Source organism: Manacus vitellinus, unplaced genomic scaffold (assembly GCF_001715985.3).
Source record: "Manacus vitellinus isolate BGI_N305 unplaced genomic scaffold, ASM171598v3 scaffold_125_pilon, whole genome shotgun sequence".
Taxonomy (NCBI): domain Eukaryota; kingdom Metazoa; phylum Chordata; class Aves; order Passeriformes; family Pipridae; genus Manacus; species Manacus vitellinus.
In genome coordinates, this window is record NW_021938926.1 from 419,740 (window position 1) to 433,145 (window position 13,406).

General features: G+C 59.3%; 3 protein-coding genes across 3 annotated transcripts in view; 1 reads left to right on the plus strand and 2 right to left on the minus strand.

The window, feature by feature from the left end:
- Positions 1-449, minus strand: part of PARM1 (prostate androgen-regulated mucin-like protein 1) — a 13,960-nt gene extending 13,511 nt beyond the window's left edge. The window contains exon 1 of the mRNA XM_029965937.1: positions 425-449. Within this exon, the coding sequence (XP_029821797.1) occupies positions 425-449 (25 nt within the window). The remainder of the gene's footprint in view (positions 1-424) is intronic.
- Positions 450-485: 36 nt separating this feature from the next.
- On the plus strand, positions 486-3,938 carry BTC (betacellulin). Its single transcript, XM_029965938.1, has 5 exons — positions 486-597; positions 2,550-2,645; positions 2,904-3,021; positions 3,158-3,304; positions 3,802-3,938. Exons 1-5 carry the CDS (start codon positions 486-488, stop codon positions 3,905-3,907), a joined length of 579 nt encoding a protein of 192 aa, XP_029821798.1. The 3' UTR covers positions 3,908-3,938.
- A 3,146-nt stretch (positions 3,939-7,084) lies between these two features.
- On the minus strand, positions 7,085-11,922 carry GC (GC vitamin D binding protein). The gene is made up of 12 exons (XM_018067881.1): positions 11,793-11,922; positions 10,586-10,655; positions 10,038-10,170; positions 9,729-9,940; positions 9,397-9,529; positions 9,187-9,281; positions 8,788-8,917; positions 8,464-8,666; positions 8,078-8,210; positions 7,867-7,964; positions 7,479-7,611; positions 7,085-7,393 (listed from the first exon to the last, which is right to left on the minus strand). The coding sequence occupies exons 1-12, from the start codon at positions 11,899-11,901 to the stop codon at positions 7,340-7,342; spliced, it is 1,503 nt and encodes a 500-aa protein (XP_017923370.1). The 5' UTR covers positions 11,902-11,922; the 3' UTR covers positions 7,085-7,339.
- Between the last annotated feature and the right edge of the window lie 1,484 nt (positions 11,923-13,406).

Genomic DNA, 13,406 nt, shown 5'->3' on the forward strand with positions numbered 1-13,406 from the left:
CTAGTCTGATTCCGGTGCTCCCCCTGTCCTGGTGCTTCCCCATCCCACTCTGTTGCTCTCCCGGTCTCATTCTGCTGCACTCCTGTATCCCCTGCTGTCCCACCCCATCCCGATGCTGACACTGTCCCATCCCAGTGTTCACCCTGTCACCCTGATGTTTTCTCCAGTCCCATCCTAGTGACTCCCTGTGTCCCCCTGGACAATCCCATCCCAGTCCTTCCCCCACGCCCAGCCTGGTGTTTACCCAGTCCCGTCCCGGGGCTCTGCCATGTGTCCCCAGGTCTCATCCTGGAATTCCCCAGCATTCTGTTCCAGTGGTCCCCTTGGCTCTGAATCCCCGAATCCTTTGGGGCCAGCATATCCTGGCTGGATCCTGGAGCAGGAGTGGGATGCTTTTCCCACCTGTTGATGGGACAGTGCTCACGGGTGCCCAAATACCCTCTTGCCATCTTCGGCAGCACTGGGGAGGGGGGATGCCAGGGGGGATGCAGTACCTATTCAGCAGGTGTGTGAGCATTCCCATGTTAGTTCCTGAGCGTTTGGGAAGCAGGAAGCTGCAGGCAGCAGCTGCTCAGGGCCGGCAGGAGATAACCACAGGTAGGGCTGGGCAGCTGATGTCCCCCTGGTAGAGAGTGCCAGCACTGGAATTTCGAGGGAGCTTTCCTCTCCGCTGGGAACAGGTTGGGTTTGGCCTTTCGGCAGGGCTGGTGACGGCACTTGGCAGAACCTGCCAAACCTGTGCTGGTAGGAGGAAACCAAGGGTGGCCGACCTGTTTTGGGGCTGGGGTGCCCCATCGGACCAAGGCAATGCCCTGGGTGGTTGCTCTCCTGCAGTTTGGACTTTCCCGGCGGAGCGTGGGGGTGCTACAGCAAACTAATCCGGTGTTTGGGATACTTTCCTGGGTTATCTTTGGCTGTTCAGAAGGGAGCGCAGCCTTAGATAGTGGAGCCGGCTTCTCTGCGCATCAAAGAGATGAGGGTGTCTGCACCCGCAGCTCCAGGGTGCTGCGATCCCGGTGCTGGAGGGCACAGCCCCCCTCCCTCCGAAGCTGGCGCTGCCCCAGGGCAGTGCTGCCAAGGGGCTGCCAGCCCGGAGGATGCCAGAGCTCCGCATCTGGTTGCAATAAGGGTGGGGATCTCATCTTGGTGGGGATCTTTCCATGCCGAGCTGTGAACTCGGTCACCGGGAGTGAAGTCAGCCTCCCTCCCTGCACCGCCGCGTGCCCACGCCGCCCGCAGCTGCTTCCCGGGGGGAAGCCGCCCCGTGGCTCATCCCTGGCTCCCGCCAGGCAGCTCCCACCCTGCCGCTGGGCCGGAGGGGCCGGTGGGCTCCGTCTCCTCCCCGCCGGGCTCTTTTGGAGCTCTGTTACCCAGAGCGCGTCATTAGCGCGGCAGTGGCTATATATAGCCAGGAGGGACGTGTGTGCCGGGAATGTCCCTGCCGTGGGACGGGGGGGACTCCGGAGGCTTGGCCGGGGCAGCCTCCACCACTGTTTCCAGGGTGCCGAAGGGCCGGGTGAGAAAACAGGTACCAGGAGACCGAGACTGCCAGGATTTGGCCGCGCAAGCTCTCCACTCTCTGGGAGGCCTCGACGTGCACCCACTGGGGATGGGAACACCCCCCGCCTCGGCGTGTCACCCTCGCGGGAGCCGCCCAGCACCCTGCTCCGTCAGGCAGGACCTGTCCCCGCTCCCCTGGGTGCCACCGCGGCGGGGTGAATCCCTGGGGAGGGCCGGGCTGGGAGCGGGGCCGTGCTGAGTCAGTGCTGGTATGCCAGCGATCCGGTTACCGCCGCCGTGACGCGCCGGGGCTCAGCCGCCTCTCAGTTTCGCCCCGTGGCCACGGTGACCAAGGTGGCCTCTTTCCTGGCTCAGTTCGTGCTGCGCTCCAGGGAGACGCTAGAGCACCTTCCAGCGCCTAAAGGGGCTCCCAGAGAGCTGGAGAGGGACTTGTCACAAGGGCTTGGGGTCACAGGACACGGGGAATGGCTTCACACTGACAGAGGGCAGGTTTAGATCGGATATCAGGGAGAAATCCTTCCTGGTGAAGACGGTGAGGCCCTGGCACAGGTTGCCCAGAGAAGCTGGGGCTGCTCCATCCCTGGAAGTGTCCAAGGCCAGGTTGGACGGGGCTTGGAGCAACCTGGGACAGTGAAAGGTGTCCCTGCCTATGGCTGGGGAGTTGGAAAAAGATGTGCTTTATAGTCTGTTCAGACTGAAACCAATCTGCGATCTGGGGATCCATCCCTGCATTCTCCCAGGGTAGAGGAGCAGCTGGCTGCCTGCAGGCAGGGCTGTGTGCCCCAAAACCCGCCCCTCTGGCTCCCGGACTCCCGTGCTGGGGCGTTGGCGGGTGGAGGTGACAGGCGGGGACCGGCTTTCCCTTCTCCTCGCCCTGGGGAAAAGCTGATGCTGCCAGGGAAGGGGGGCCGTGGGCGCAGCTGCAGAGCCCGTTGCCGGTCCCCACCCTGTGGTTGTGGTGGGGCTGTGGCAGGGATGCCGGGGCTCTGGCCAGGCTCCCTCTCCGAGCCATCTCCGCTGCTTTCCAGGCTTGGCATTCTTCAGCTGCGTGGGCGCCGACGCAAACGTCACCGCCGGGCATGGCACGGAGGGGCTCACCTGCGACACGGCCAAGGGGTGCACAGGTAAGGCGGAGGTGTGAGGATGCTCGGGGGAGCCGGAGGCGTTGTATGAGAGCTGGGCGGTGCAGGGGAGCGGGCTGGGATGGCGCAGGAGCGGGTGTTTTGTCTGGCAGAGCCTCGCAGCCTCCACGGAGGTGGGAAGCCAAGGCCACACGTGCTGTTTGCAGCTGGCCGGGCTTGGACCTGCTGCTCGGGGATGCCACTGCTTCTGGGCGGAGCCGTAACCCCTCTGGGGGAATTCTTTGTCCTTGCCACCCCCAGGGAACGGGACGCAGCTGCGGCGGCAGGGCCACTTCTCCCGGTGCCCGGAGGAGTACAAGCACTACTGTGTCAAGGGGAGGTGCCGCTTCCTCGTGGCCGAACAGGCGCCGGCCTGTGTGTAAGTCACTGCTGGTGACTGGCAAGGGGTGGGATGCCGTGCCCGTCCTCCCTGGGAGAGCGGAATGAGTGAGGCACGGGCACCACGGCTGTTTTTGGGACCCCTCCTCTTCTGCCTCCCTTGTGCCGCGGGGCAGGTGCGAGCGAGGCTACACCGGGGCTCGCTGCGAGAGGGTGGATCTGTTCTACCTGCGAGGGGACCAGGGCCAGATCGTCATCATCTCCCTGATCGCCGCCATCGTCACCCTCATCATCCTCGTCGTCGGCATCTGCCTCTGCAGTCAGTACGTCAGGGGACAGGGAGGGGACGGAAAGAGGGAAAGGAAGGAAAGAGGGAAGGAAAGAAGGGAAGGGAAAGAGGAAAGGGAAAGAAAGAGGGAAAGGAAAGAAAGAGGGAAGGGAAAGAGGAAAGGGAAAAAGGAAAGAGAGAAGGGAAGGAGGGATGGGAAAGAAAAAGGGAAAGAGGGAAGGAAAATAAGAGAGAAGGAAAAGAGAGAGGGAAGGGAAAGAGGAGAGGGAAGAGGTAGTTCTAGACTGGGAGCAAATCCTGCCCAGCTCTGCTGGTTCCAGGCAGGTCGAATTTGGGCTGCCCCTACCAGGTGGAATATGGCTCTGCGGGTGCAGGGAAGTGCCTGGGACATTCCTTTGGGGCTGAAAACTGGATGAGATCCCACCTGGAGCCTTTGCAGTGTGAAAGCAGAGGAACATGGAGCAGCATGGCTGCCACGTCTCATTCCGCCTCTTTATTTTTTTTTTTTTATTATTTTCCCACCCCGAAAAGCCACTGTCGGAGGCAGCGTAGGAAGAGAAAGGCAGAAGAGATGGAGACGCTGAACAAGGACTCACCTTCCCGAAGCGAGGACGTGCGGGAGACGGGCATCGCGTGAAGGTGCACAGGGCCGGGCGGCGACTGAGTCGGTGTGACCGGCCTCCCCCGCACCGGGGCCGGTGCCGAGACCCCACGGGCTCCGCTCTCTCCGCAGGAGCTCCCGGTACCTGCGGGCGGGTCCCGGGCGGCAGCACCGGCTGGCTCGATGGGCGAAGGCTAAAACCGCACGGGCGGGCTTGAATAAAAGGGGTGTCGGAAAGGTTCCGCGTGTGCGCCGGTGCCTTGGCGGGCGGCGGGCGAGCGCGGGCGGGGGCTGCGCTGCGCACGCGTGTCGCCAGAGGCGACACTGCGCCGGGCGGGGGCAGCGCGGGCTGCTGCTCCGGGTTCGCGGGACGAGCTCTGGGCGCGGGGTGGGACAGAACGTCCTGGTCCCAGTACGGCCCGTCCCCGGCGTCCGCAGGGGCCTGTCGGCTCGGTCCTGTTGCTGGGCGGCCCGGGGGCGTGCTGGGCTGCGTCAGCCGGTGCGGCGCAGCCGCAGGACCGCCCTGAGTTCAGCGTCCCCAGAGCGCTCCGGACCGAGGGCTCCCGGTTCTCCGGGGCTCCTGCCGAGCTGCCCACTGCAGCCCGGGGTGGCCTCGGCGTCCCGGGGAGTGACAGGGCGAGGGAAACCGGGCAAAAGTGGGGGAAAACAGGTGAGAACTGGGATAATTGGGGCCGTTCGGTCCCATCTCCCCTCGTCACGGGCTCTGGTGCCCGGCTACGATCTGGACCGTGCCCAGGCGGCCACAGGTGATGGTTTACTTCCCTCCCCTCGGTGTGGGACCCCCCCCATGGGTCCCCATGACTCTCCCGGTGGGTTTCAGCACCAGCTCTCTGGGGTCCCCTCCTGGGGGGCAGCAGTGGCATCTCAATCAGTGGGGCTGGGGGTCCCTGTTATCTCCCACCCTGGACTGGGGACATGAGGACCTGGCAGAGCTGGGGATCCTTGGCAGTTCCCAATTCCCACCACGGGATCATCTCCCTTGTGAGCCATGACCTGGTGACTGGCCATGAGGGCTCCACCCGCGCTGTGTCTCCCACCCAGTACTGGGAGACTGGGAGCCAGCAGGGCTGGGGGGCTCCCAGGGGAGCTGGTGACCCTTCCTGCCACCAGGCTCTGTTCTGCCAGCAGAGGCCTCTGCCCAGGTCTCTCCCAGAGCGGCTCCCAGCAGGACAGACCTCTCCAGCCTGGCTCTGGGGGAAAAGTTCGATCTGGTGAGTGTGGGAGCTACTACTGGGGGAACTGGTCTGCACTGGGGTTCAGCCCTTCATCACTGCCCAGCATCATCCATGTAGGTGTATGCCTGGAGGCCAGAGCTGGCAGTTTTTAGGTGCAGTTTTGGGGGCCTGAGGGTGACTCTGGGGCTGTGCAAACCCCTCCTGTAACAGAAAACTTCCTTTTTCAGCTCAAATCGTGCCATGGGATTCCTGCAGCCCCAGGCAGTGACCCCTGCCTGGCTGGACACAGGGAGTGGTGACCACCCCCGCGGTGCCAGTCCCTCTGGAGGTGTTGGTGGCCCAAGCAATGCCAAGTGGCTGTGCCAAAGTGTGGGGAAGGCTCATCCCAGTGCCCAGTCAAGGAGCACAGCCCTGAGGCGCCAAGGGACATTGTTTTGGGCACCTACTTCACCAGGTTCCACGATTTTCCCCTGGGGAAATGGATTATGGGTTCCACAAAGCTGCTGGAAGCCCTGGCTCTGAGCTGAGTGGCACCAACATCACCTGGGAGCTGGTTCACCCCCCCATAAATGGCTGTTTATCTCCAGGCTCTGCTGGGCCTGGCTATGGGGCTTCCAGCTGTGAGGAATACACTCACTGCTCCTTTTGGGAATGTGCTGTACGCAGTCCAGAAGACAAATAAAATTAAAAGGAGGTAGAGTCTGTTTCCTGTCTGGTTTTGGGGGGTTGATGTTGCTGGCTGGGGTGCTGCTGGCCCTAAGGAGCTGGGAAAAGCAGGCACTGGGAAAGCAAGCAGGCCTGCAAGTCTCAGAGGTGGATAAAACTAATACTTTAAATCTTTTTTTTTTAATGCTTTTGTGGGGCACTGGTCAGGTAAATGTTGGAGCCATTTTATTCAGTGCTGGGTTTTCAGTGCCTCAAGTAATTCCTTTTCCCATCACAGGCCTGCATTCCCTGGTTGGAAGGTTGTAGGGATGCTGCTCCCACCCTGGAATTCCTGCATTGCTGCTAAATTCCTGCTGTACCCTGATATTTTGGTGGAGAGCAGAAAGACTGGAAGGGTTGCACTGAGCAACAAGGATGGGGATTTAAAAAAAACCACAACCAACAACAAAACAAAATCAGGGATTTTGCTGCTTCCTTCACATCTTTGGGAATGGGTTAGAGAGATGGTGGGATAAAAATACAGGTGCTGAGGACAGGAGGAAGGACACCTGGTAAACAAAATTAATACAAAAAACAAACAGAAAGCCCCACTGCAACTGAGAGTGGAAAAGCCAAGTGATTTATGCCCAGGCTGGCAAGGGCTGGAGGGAATCCCTCGGGAATCAATGCTGGCTGGCATCAGCCGGGAGCAGCCCAGGCTTTCCCAGAGTCTGCTGGTTTTACTAAGAGAATTGTTGTGGTTTGTGTTGTTTTGTTTTGAATGGCAGTTGAGTATTTTTGAGTGGTTTCCCCCCCCATAAGTGGTGATGGTGTCACGTGCAGAGGTGTCCTTGGCTGGCTTAAAGGCATTTCTCCAGCTTTTCTTGGAATCCCAGGAGGTCACTGTAATTGAGGCAGTCCTTGGTGTGTGCATCCTGAATTTGAAGGATGCAAACTGAGGCTGGAAGGGAGTGGAAGCTCTGGGTGGTCACTGACACCTTGTGACAGAGATTAAAACACTTCAGTGGGAGCAGAGGGATGTGAAATGGAATCTCATCCACACTGATGTACCAGGGGAGGCAGGAGGATTTGATAAGTGACGTGAATGACATGTGGGTCACTCACCCAACAGAACAGGATAAACCCCAACTAATTAACTGGAAAGAAATAGAATATTGTTATCAAAAGAAATGTGAATAATTGGAAATTAATATTTCGAAAGGAGTGGTTTTGCCAGTTTTGCCTAATTTTTTAGAGCATTAGCTCCCAGGACTAGAGCTGGGACCTCTTCCTGCCTGCAGAAATGGGAGCAGCCGTGCCCATTCCCAGCCCTTCCCACCGCCCCGGGAGTGCAGAAAGCCTTTCCAGCAGCGGCGAGGAGACTGTTTTCATCTTTATTTTGGCTGCAGGAATACAAGGGTGGTGTTGCTGGTGGGTGGGTAGGGAACCGTGGGCTTGGTGGCACCTTCTGTCTGCTGGGCATCCTCCAGCCCAGCTCCCTTCCGACGTGCCACATTCCTGCATGCCCACCGAGCTTTGCCTCGCGATCCCGCTCCATCCGTGAGTGCCCGGAGAAGCGATCCCTGCTGTCGGCACCGGACGCCCACCAGCTGCTCCCTCGGGGCCCCTATCCCAGGAGGCAGGACTCCTGCTTGCACACCTCTCCCAGCTCCGAGCTCACCTGGAAAAGGGGGGAAGAGGACAGGGGCAGCCCCGGGTGTGGAGTCTGGCACCGCCCCGGCTGTAGGGAGGGTCCTCGGCTGTACCTTGGAAGCACAAAGGAGCGGGGGCGCGTCCGGGGTGCAGCAGGTGGAGGCGAAGGAGACTCGCTGCTCCAACATCTGTTCCAGCAGCTCCGCGCTGGCCTCGGGAAACGTCTGTGTCAGGCTTTCCCGCAGCCTGCGGCGCAGGGGACGGGGTGTTAGTGGGAATCCGGCAGCATTCCACACCCATACAGCATTTGGGGAGGGGGGATGCACCCGTGGATGGCGTGTGGGGGGGTGTTATGTGTTATTTGCTTCCCACTATTTTGCTGCCATTTAGGCTCAAACCCACCGGCTCCGCTTGTGCATCCTCAACCTCTCGGACGAATTTTGATTGCATCCCCTGATGCAGGTGGGTTTTTTGGGAGAGGGGGGTGCAGAAAAGGCTTACCTCTTCTTGAAGTCAAGGAAATAGAGCTCGTTGTACTGCCCGCAGAGCTGGCTGGCCCTTTCCAGGACGGGGGTCAGCTCTGCTCCCATCTGCTGGCGCTGCGAGCACAGGGTGGGTGTCACCAGGCTGGGAAAAGCCCCTGCAGGGATCTCGGGGGATGCAGGGATGAGAGGGAGCAGGGAGAGCACCCAGAGACCCCTCCACCACTCACTTTGCTGTCCAGGCAGGCAGAGGGGTCCTTGGCTGAGCAGCATTCCTCCCTGATTTTCTCCGAGGCGTCATAGAGCTTGGCAAGGACGGCGTCAGGGAGGCTGGGGTGCCTCCGTGCCAGCTCAAATAGGGACCTGGAACGAGGGGCCACACAGGTTTTTATTATGGGTGCTGCTCAGAATGGGATGAGGGCTGCTTTTGGCACCTTTGTGCAGCCCCTGGGGGTGGTGCCTCTGAGGGAATTGAGGATTAACCCCATAATTACCAAACCATATAACCAAGGGGAGAAGGAAGGGTCAGGAAACGGTTGGACTCAATGACCTTAAGGGCCTTGTCCAACCTAAATGGTTTCAGTCACTCCATGATTGTAACCTGGGTAGCACTTGCCTGGTGGTCTGGAGATCCCCCTCCTTGCCGCACAGCTCCTTGTTGGTCGGCTCCGGTGCCTCTGGGAGTTTGGGAGCGGGCGCAGGGGGCAAGGCCAGGATGCAGAAGTAGTTTTCCACCAGGTTTTTCCCCCTGCAGCAGTCGGCAAAGCGCCCGTCCTGGGCCGACAGCGTGGCGCAGGCTTTGGCCGTGTGCTCCGAGAGCTGCGGAGAGGGGAGCACAGAGAGGGCGTGTGTGGACCCCCTGCCGTGATGGGGTGTGTCCTCCAGTCCCCATCTGGGACTCGGGAGGTGGTTTTGGCGTGGGTTTTGGGCTCCCCCCTACCTTCTTCTGCATGCAGTCCTCAGCCACCGAGTCGCAGCACTGGGAAAACACCTCGGCAGCGCCTTTGGCCAGGGGGAAAAGGTCCTCGAAGGAAGCAGCGGGCACCTTCTGAGCCAGCGAGGCCAGGTAGCTGGGGGGCACAGGGTGTGTGTGGGGGCCTCAGGGGGCTTGGATCCCCCTTCCAGGTAACAGCTCCGAGCAGGGGTGTGGGAGGGAGGTGATGGGGAGCACAGGGCTCACCCTGTGCCTGTGCTGTGCGTGGAGCATCGTCAGGCATTTACACAGGAGTTCAAGCTTGTCTTTGTGAATACTGCCCACAAATGGAATCCACAGTGGGAAATGGGAGCACACTCCCAGCCCAGCACTTTTTCCCAAAGGGAAAGGCCATTTCCCCCGTACCTGAAGGTGACTTTGTCCTTCCCGTACGCCGAGAAGCGGGAGCAAGCCCGGTTTGATGTCAAGGTGAGGAGGGAGAGGGTTTTTCTTTGCAGTTTCTGCCACAAAAAGAAGAGGGATATGTCCTCCTCTTCCCAGGCCATCAGCACAGGGTTCACCTGGCTTCCCAGGAAGCGAGGATGGAGACAAGCCCGGCGGTCCGAGAGGTCTCACCTCCTTCAGGAAGCAGGCGGTGGGTGCAGGGGAGATGCAGCAGGTGGAGACCATGGAGAGGAAGGTCCTGGTGGAGCCCAGGAGCACAGGCAGAGGCGCCTGGCTGTAGCTGCTGGCGTACTCGTACAGATACCTGCAGCAGGGGCGGGATGAGGAGACCCGGCACACCGGGATTGGGAGATTGGGAGCAGGACATGTAGGGTTTGGAGGCATTAGGGTTCTCCAGGGATGGGAGCCCTCTCCAGGTACTACCCCGAGCTGCTGAATCATGGCACCAGCTGGTGCCAACACCCACCTGGGCTCAACAGGGTGACTTCCCCGCCCGGACTTACCTGTCTGCAAATTCCCGGGGGTCCTTCCTGAAGGCCTGGCAGAGCTCCTGGTCCGAGGGCTGGAGGTAGCGGGGCAGCGGCTGGGGCGGGTGCCGCAGGGCCGCCAGGCACAGCTTGCGCTCCAGCCCCTCGTGGGTGCAGCACTCGGCCGTGCCGGGATGCGCCGGGAACGGCGAGTCCGCGCTGCAGGACTTGACCGACAGGGCCGAGGACTGCGGGAGGGACGAGGGGTTACGGCCGCACACCACACATACCGTCCCATCCCAGCCCTGGTGTGGGGTCCATCGCCCGCTTTCGGCGATGCCTCACCCCGGCATCGTAGCAGGAGGGGTCGGCGCCGTCGGCACAGCAGGTCTCAGCCAGGGACACGATTTCCCGGACGAGGTGGCCGATCTCCTCGAAGGTGCCGTTGGAGTATTTCCGGCTGTTGGCGATGATGGTCCTGGGAGAAGGGAGCAAGGACAAGGTGAGCCGGTGGCAGGTTCCTCTCTCCGAAAGCAAAACTCGTGTCGCAGCATCGTTCTGCCCAAACAGGGTTTAAAACCGTCTGCTGTGGCGCTGCGAGAAATAGCAGTGTATTCCTTGGAAAACAGCCAGGGAAGAACTGGAACAGGTTCCAGGCTGGAGGTTGACCCTTGCAGGGGATTATGTGTCAGCTCTGTTGGAATTCCTAGTTATTTAGGCACCTAATTGGCTTTGAGGAGCTCAGAAATGAAGTAAACTCTTCTCCTGCTAAGAGCAATGGCCTGTTTGCAGGCAGCGAATCCACCTTCCAAGATTATTTTTATTTAATGGTTTTTGTTCTTGGCTCAGATGCTGAGTGTCCTGGCAGGGCACCGACAGCAGGAGTTACCTACAGGGTTCGGAAGTTCTCCTTCCCCAGCATCCTGTACTCCTGGCAGACTTTCTCCCGGACATAAGCTTTACCTGTAAGTGCAGGAAAAGGGGGAATCGTGAGCAGGGAGTGAGGGATTCTCCGCTATCCACAGAACACAGTGCTTTATTCTCTTGAGGATTGTTTATTTTGTCCCTCTCTTGCTTCTTTTCCCAAGTAGGATTTGGTGGTTCCTGGGGACATGTTGGCACAGCCGGTCTGGGAGAAGCATCCCTGGTATCCAGGCTGCTGCTTTGGCTCTGCAGCCGAGGAAAAGGGCAAGGAGAAAATCCTCCCTGGAACTGAGGGAGCTACAGGTAAAACATGTGGCCATTTTTGAGTCTGGAATATGTGGGGTTGGTTTTCGTGGCAGGGCATGGAAAGCATAAGGGCTGGGAGCTCCAGAGCCAGCCCCACAGAGCAGCCAGCAGTGAAGGCATCCTGGCGGTGCTCTCATCCCTGGAAAAACCCAATCGATCTGTGCTGCAGACCCACGGGTCAGACTTTGGCACCAGCAAGGTAAACACTGATACCAGCAATTCCTGGGATTACAGTGCGGAGCAGGGTGACCCCCACAAAACCCAGAGGTCGTGGGATGTGACACTGAGGGTCACATTGCTCCAGTGGGAAGGGGAGGGAAGGGTGAGGGGGAGTTTGCCAGAAAGGGGAAGCTGTGGAAAAGGCAGGTCCCTTTCCTCACAGCAACAGGGTCTGTTGGTCCCGACTCGTTGCATTTCTGTTCACTTCCATAAAGCCGTGTGGGAGAAGTAAGTTTTAGGGGGTTTTTTGGCAAATAAAAAATACAACAGATTCCCTGTGGAGCTGGGAAGGGAGCAAAGGGCAGCACAGAGCATCGTTTCCATTGAGGGGTGAATTTTACAGGGAAATGCTGCTTGTCAATGGGGGTCAGGAAATCCCATTTTCCCTTGGGAAGGGAAGGAGCTGATCCCTGTGGCTCTGTCTGCTCCTCCCACCCCAGCCAAGCCTCTCCCCCTCCTGTCTCCTCCAGCACCACCCCAAAGGGGCATCCTAGGTACCAAACCATCACCCCAGTGCTTCCCCTTCCTCTCTGATCCTGCACAGCGGTTTGGGAATGGGCTGGGGAGAGGGGAGGCCACCAAAAACCACCAGAACTGAGGACCTCAGCCCCATACCCCTCATCCCAGGGGACAGCAAACCCCGGTCCTTACCTCGGTGTATTGCACGTGCGGTGGCCAAGAGCAGCAGCAGGGCCAGAGCTGCCCTCATGTTGGAGCTGGCTTCCCTCCTCCTGCCGGGAAGAGGCACTGGGAATCCCATCCCAGCGTTTATATGGATACAGTGTCAACAGCCAGGAGAATGATTAATCCCAGAGGGCGAGCATCCTTGGCCTGCCTGTCAGGGTCTGGGTGCAGCGCCTCTGAAATCCAACAGGTTTTAATCATTAACTTGGGAAAACAGGGATGTGTGGCTGTGGGACATCGGTATCCATGATGGATGGTGGGCACAACAGCAAGAGGAGTTGTGCCAGGGAAAGCATTGCATGAATCCCACCATGTGTGGTCAGGATCATTTATTGAGGAAGGAGATGCACTTTTTTTTGGATGCCTGCACACCAAACCTCCCCAGGGCGGGGACAGCAGCTCTGTGAGGTGATGGTGGCCCAATGGGTGCCCTGCTCTGCCATGACCTTGTGGCACCAGTGCTGGGCCAGGGTGACTCCCACCTGGAATGACTGATGTCTGAGTGTCACACCTGGAATGATTGATGTCTGGGTGTCACACCCACGTGTGCCTGAGGGTTTTTGGGAGAGCCTGGGGCTGGCACTGGAAGGGGCAATAGGTGCTGTATGTGGCACTGGATAACTGGGACAACTGGTGGTGTGCTGGGATGAGAGCAGCCAGCCCTCCACCCCAGTGCTGGGCCATATCTCCAGGTCTCCTTCCGTGTGGGGAGCATCGAGGAACACCCTCCCTCACCCCAATTGGCAGCATCTGATGCTGCTGGGAAATGTCAGCTGTTATCCTGGGAAGCTCAGCTCTGGAGTGTGCCTCAGTCAGGTGTGCACATCAGGTTCCATTCCTGCCCCTGCTGGGTTGGGGTCTCCAGCTTGGGGGGATGCAGCCTCATCCCAAACTTCTGGTGGGAGCTCTTTGGGGTCTCCTTAGAGTGAAGCTTTCCCTTTGTCCCTTGAAAAACGAAAATACAACATGCTGTCATCTTCTAGGGTCCAAAGCCAAGCCTGGGAAGAGGAGAAGATGCAGCTGAAATGATCCTCACTGGTCCTGCCTGGGGAACTGATGAGAGGGAAGCAATACTGAGGTATGGAGGGATGGAAACCCAACGGCTGTGGTGAGCCCCGGGCCCCAAATCTGCTCAGCCTCCCCATGCACCGTGCACTCCCCTCAAGACCAGATCCTTGTGCCCCCTCAGACCAGATCCTTGTGCCCCCTCAGACCAGATCCTTGGGCTGAAGGCAGAGGTGGTTTTAAAGGCAGAACCTCTGGTTTATCCCTCTCCCCCCAAATATGGAGTTTTAATTGATGGTGGTGAAAATCTGCTCCAGATGCTGCACGTGTCTGCAGAGGGAAGGAGAACTGGGATCAAAGACCAGGAAAATCACGGTTTCTCCAGCAGTGAGCTGGCACGGAGGCACATGCATTTGTGCAGCTGGCTCCTAGCACCCAGCACTGGCACCGAATCCTGCCAGCGTAGGAGATGACAGTGTCCTGTTCTCGGCTGCTTTATGCCCGAAAGGAGAAAATGAATAATTACGAACTCTGCGAGCTGTGCAATGGGCCCTGCAGTACCGGCTGTGTCCGCCA

Coding starts and splice junctions, on each gene's coding strand:
- BTC (XM_029965938.1), top strand. CDS start 486: ATGCAGTACCTATTCAGCAGGTGTGTGAGCATTCCCATGTTAGTTCCT. Junction 2,646..2,903: donor CACGGCCAAGGGGTGCACAG/GTAAGGCGGAGG, acceptor TGCCACCCCCAG/GGAACGGGACGCAGCTGCGG. Junction 3,022..3,157: donor GAACAGGCGCCGGCCTGTGT/GTAAGTCACTGC, acceptor GCCGCGGGGCAG/GTGCGAGCGAGGCTACACCG.
- GC (XM_018067881.1), bottom strand. CDS start 11,901: ATGGGATTCCCAGTGCCTCTTCCCGGCAGGAGGAGGGAAGCCAGCTCC. Junction 10,171..10,585: donor AAGGAGAACTTCCGAACCCT/GTAGGTAACTCC, acceptor CCCTTCTCCCAG/GACCATCATCGCCAACAGCC. Junction 7,965..8,077: donor CTGCCTGCCTGGACAGCAAA/GTGAGTGGTGGA, acceptor CTGTGCTCGCAG/CGCCAGCAGATGGGAGCAGA.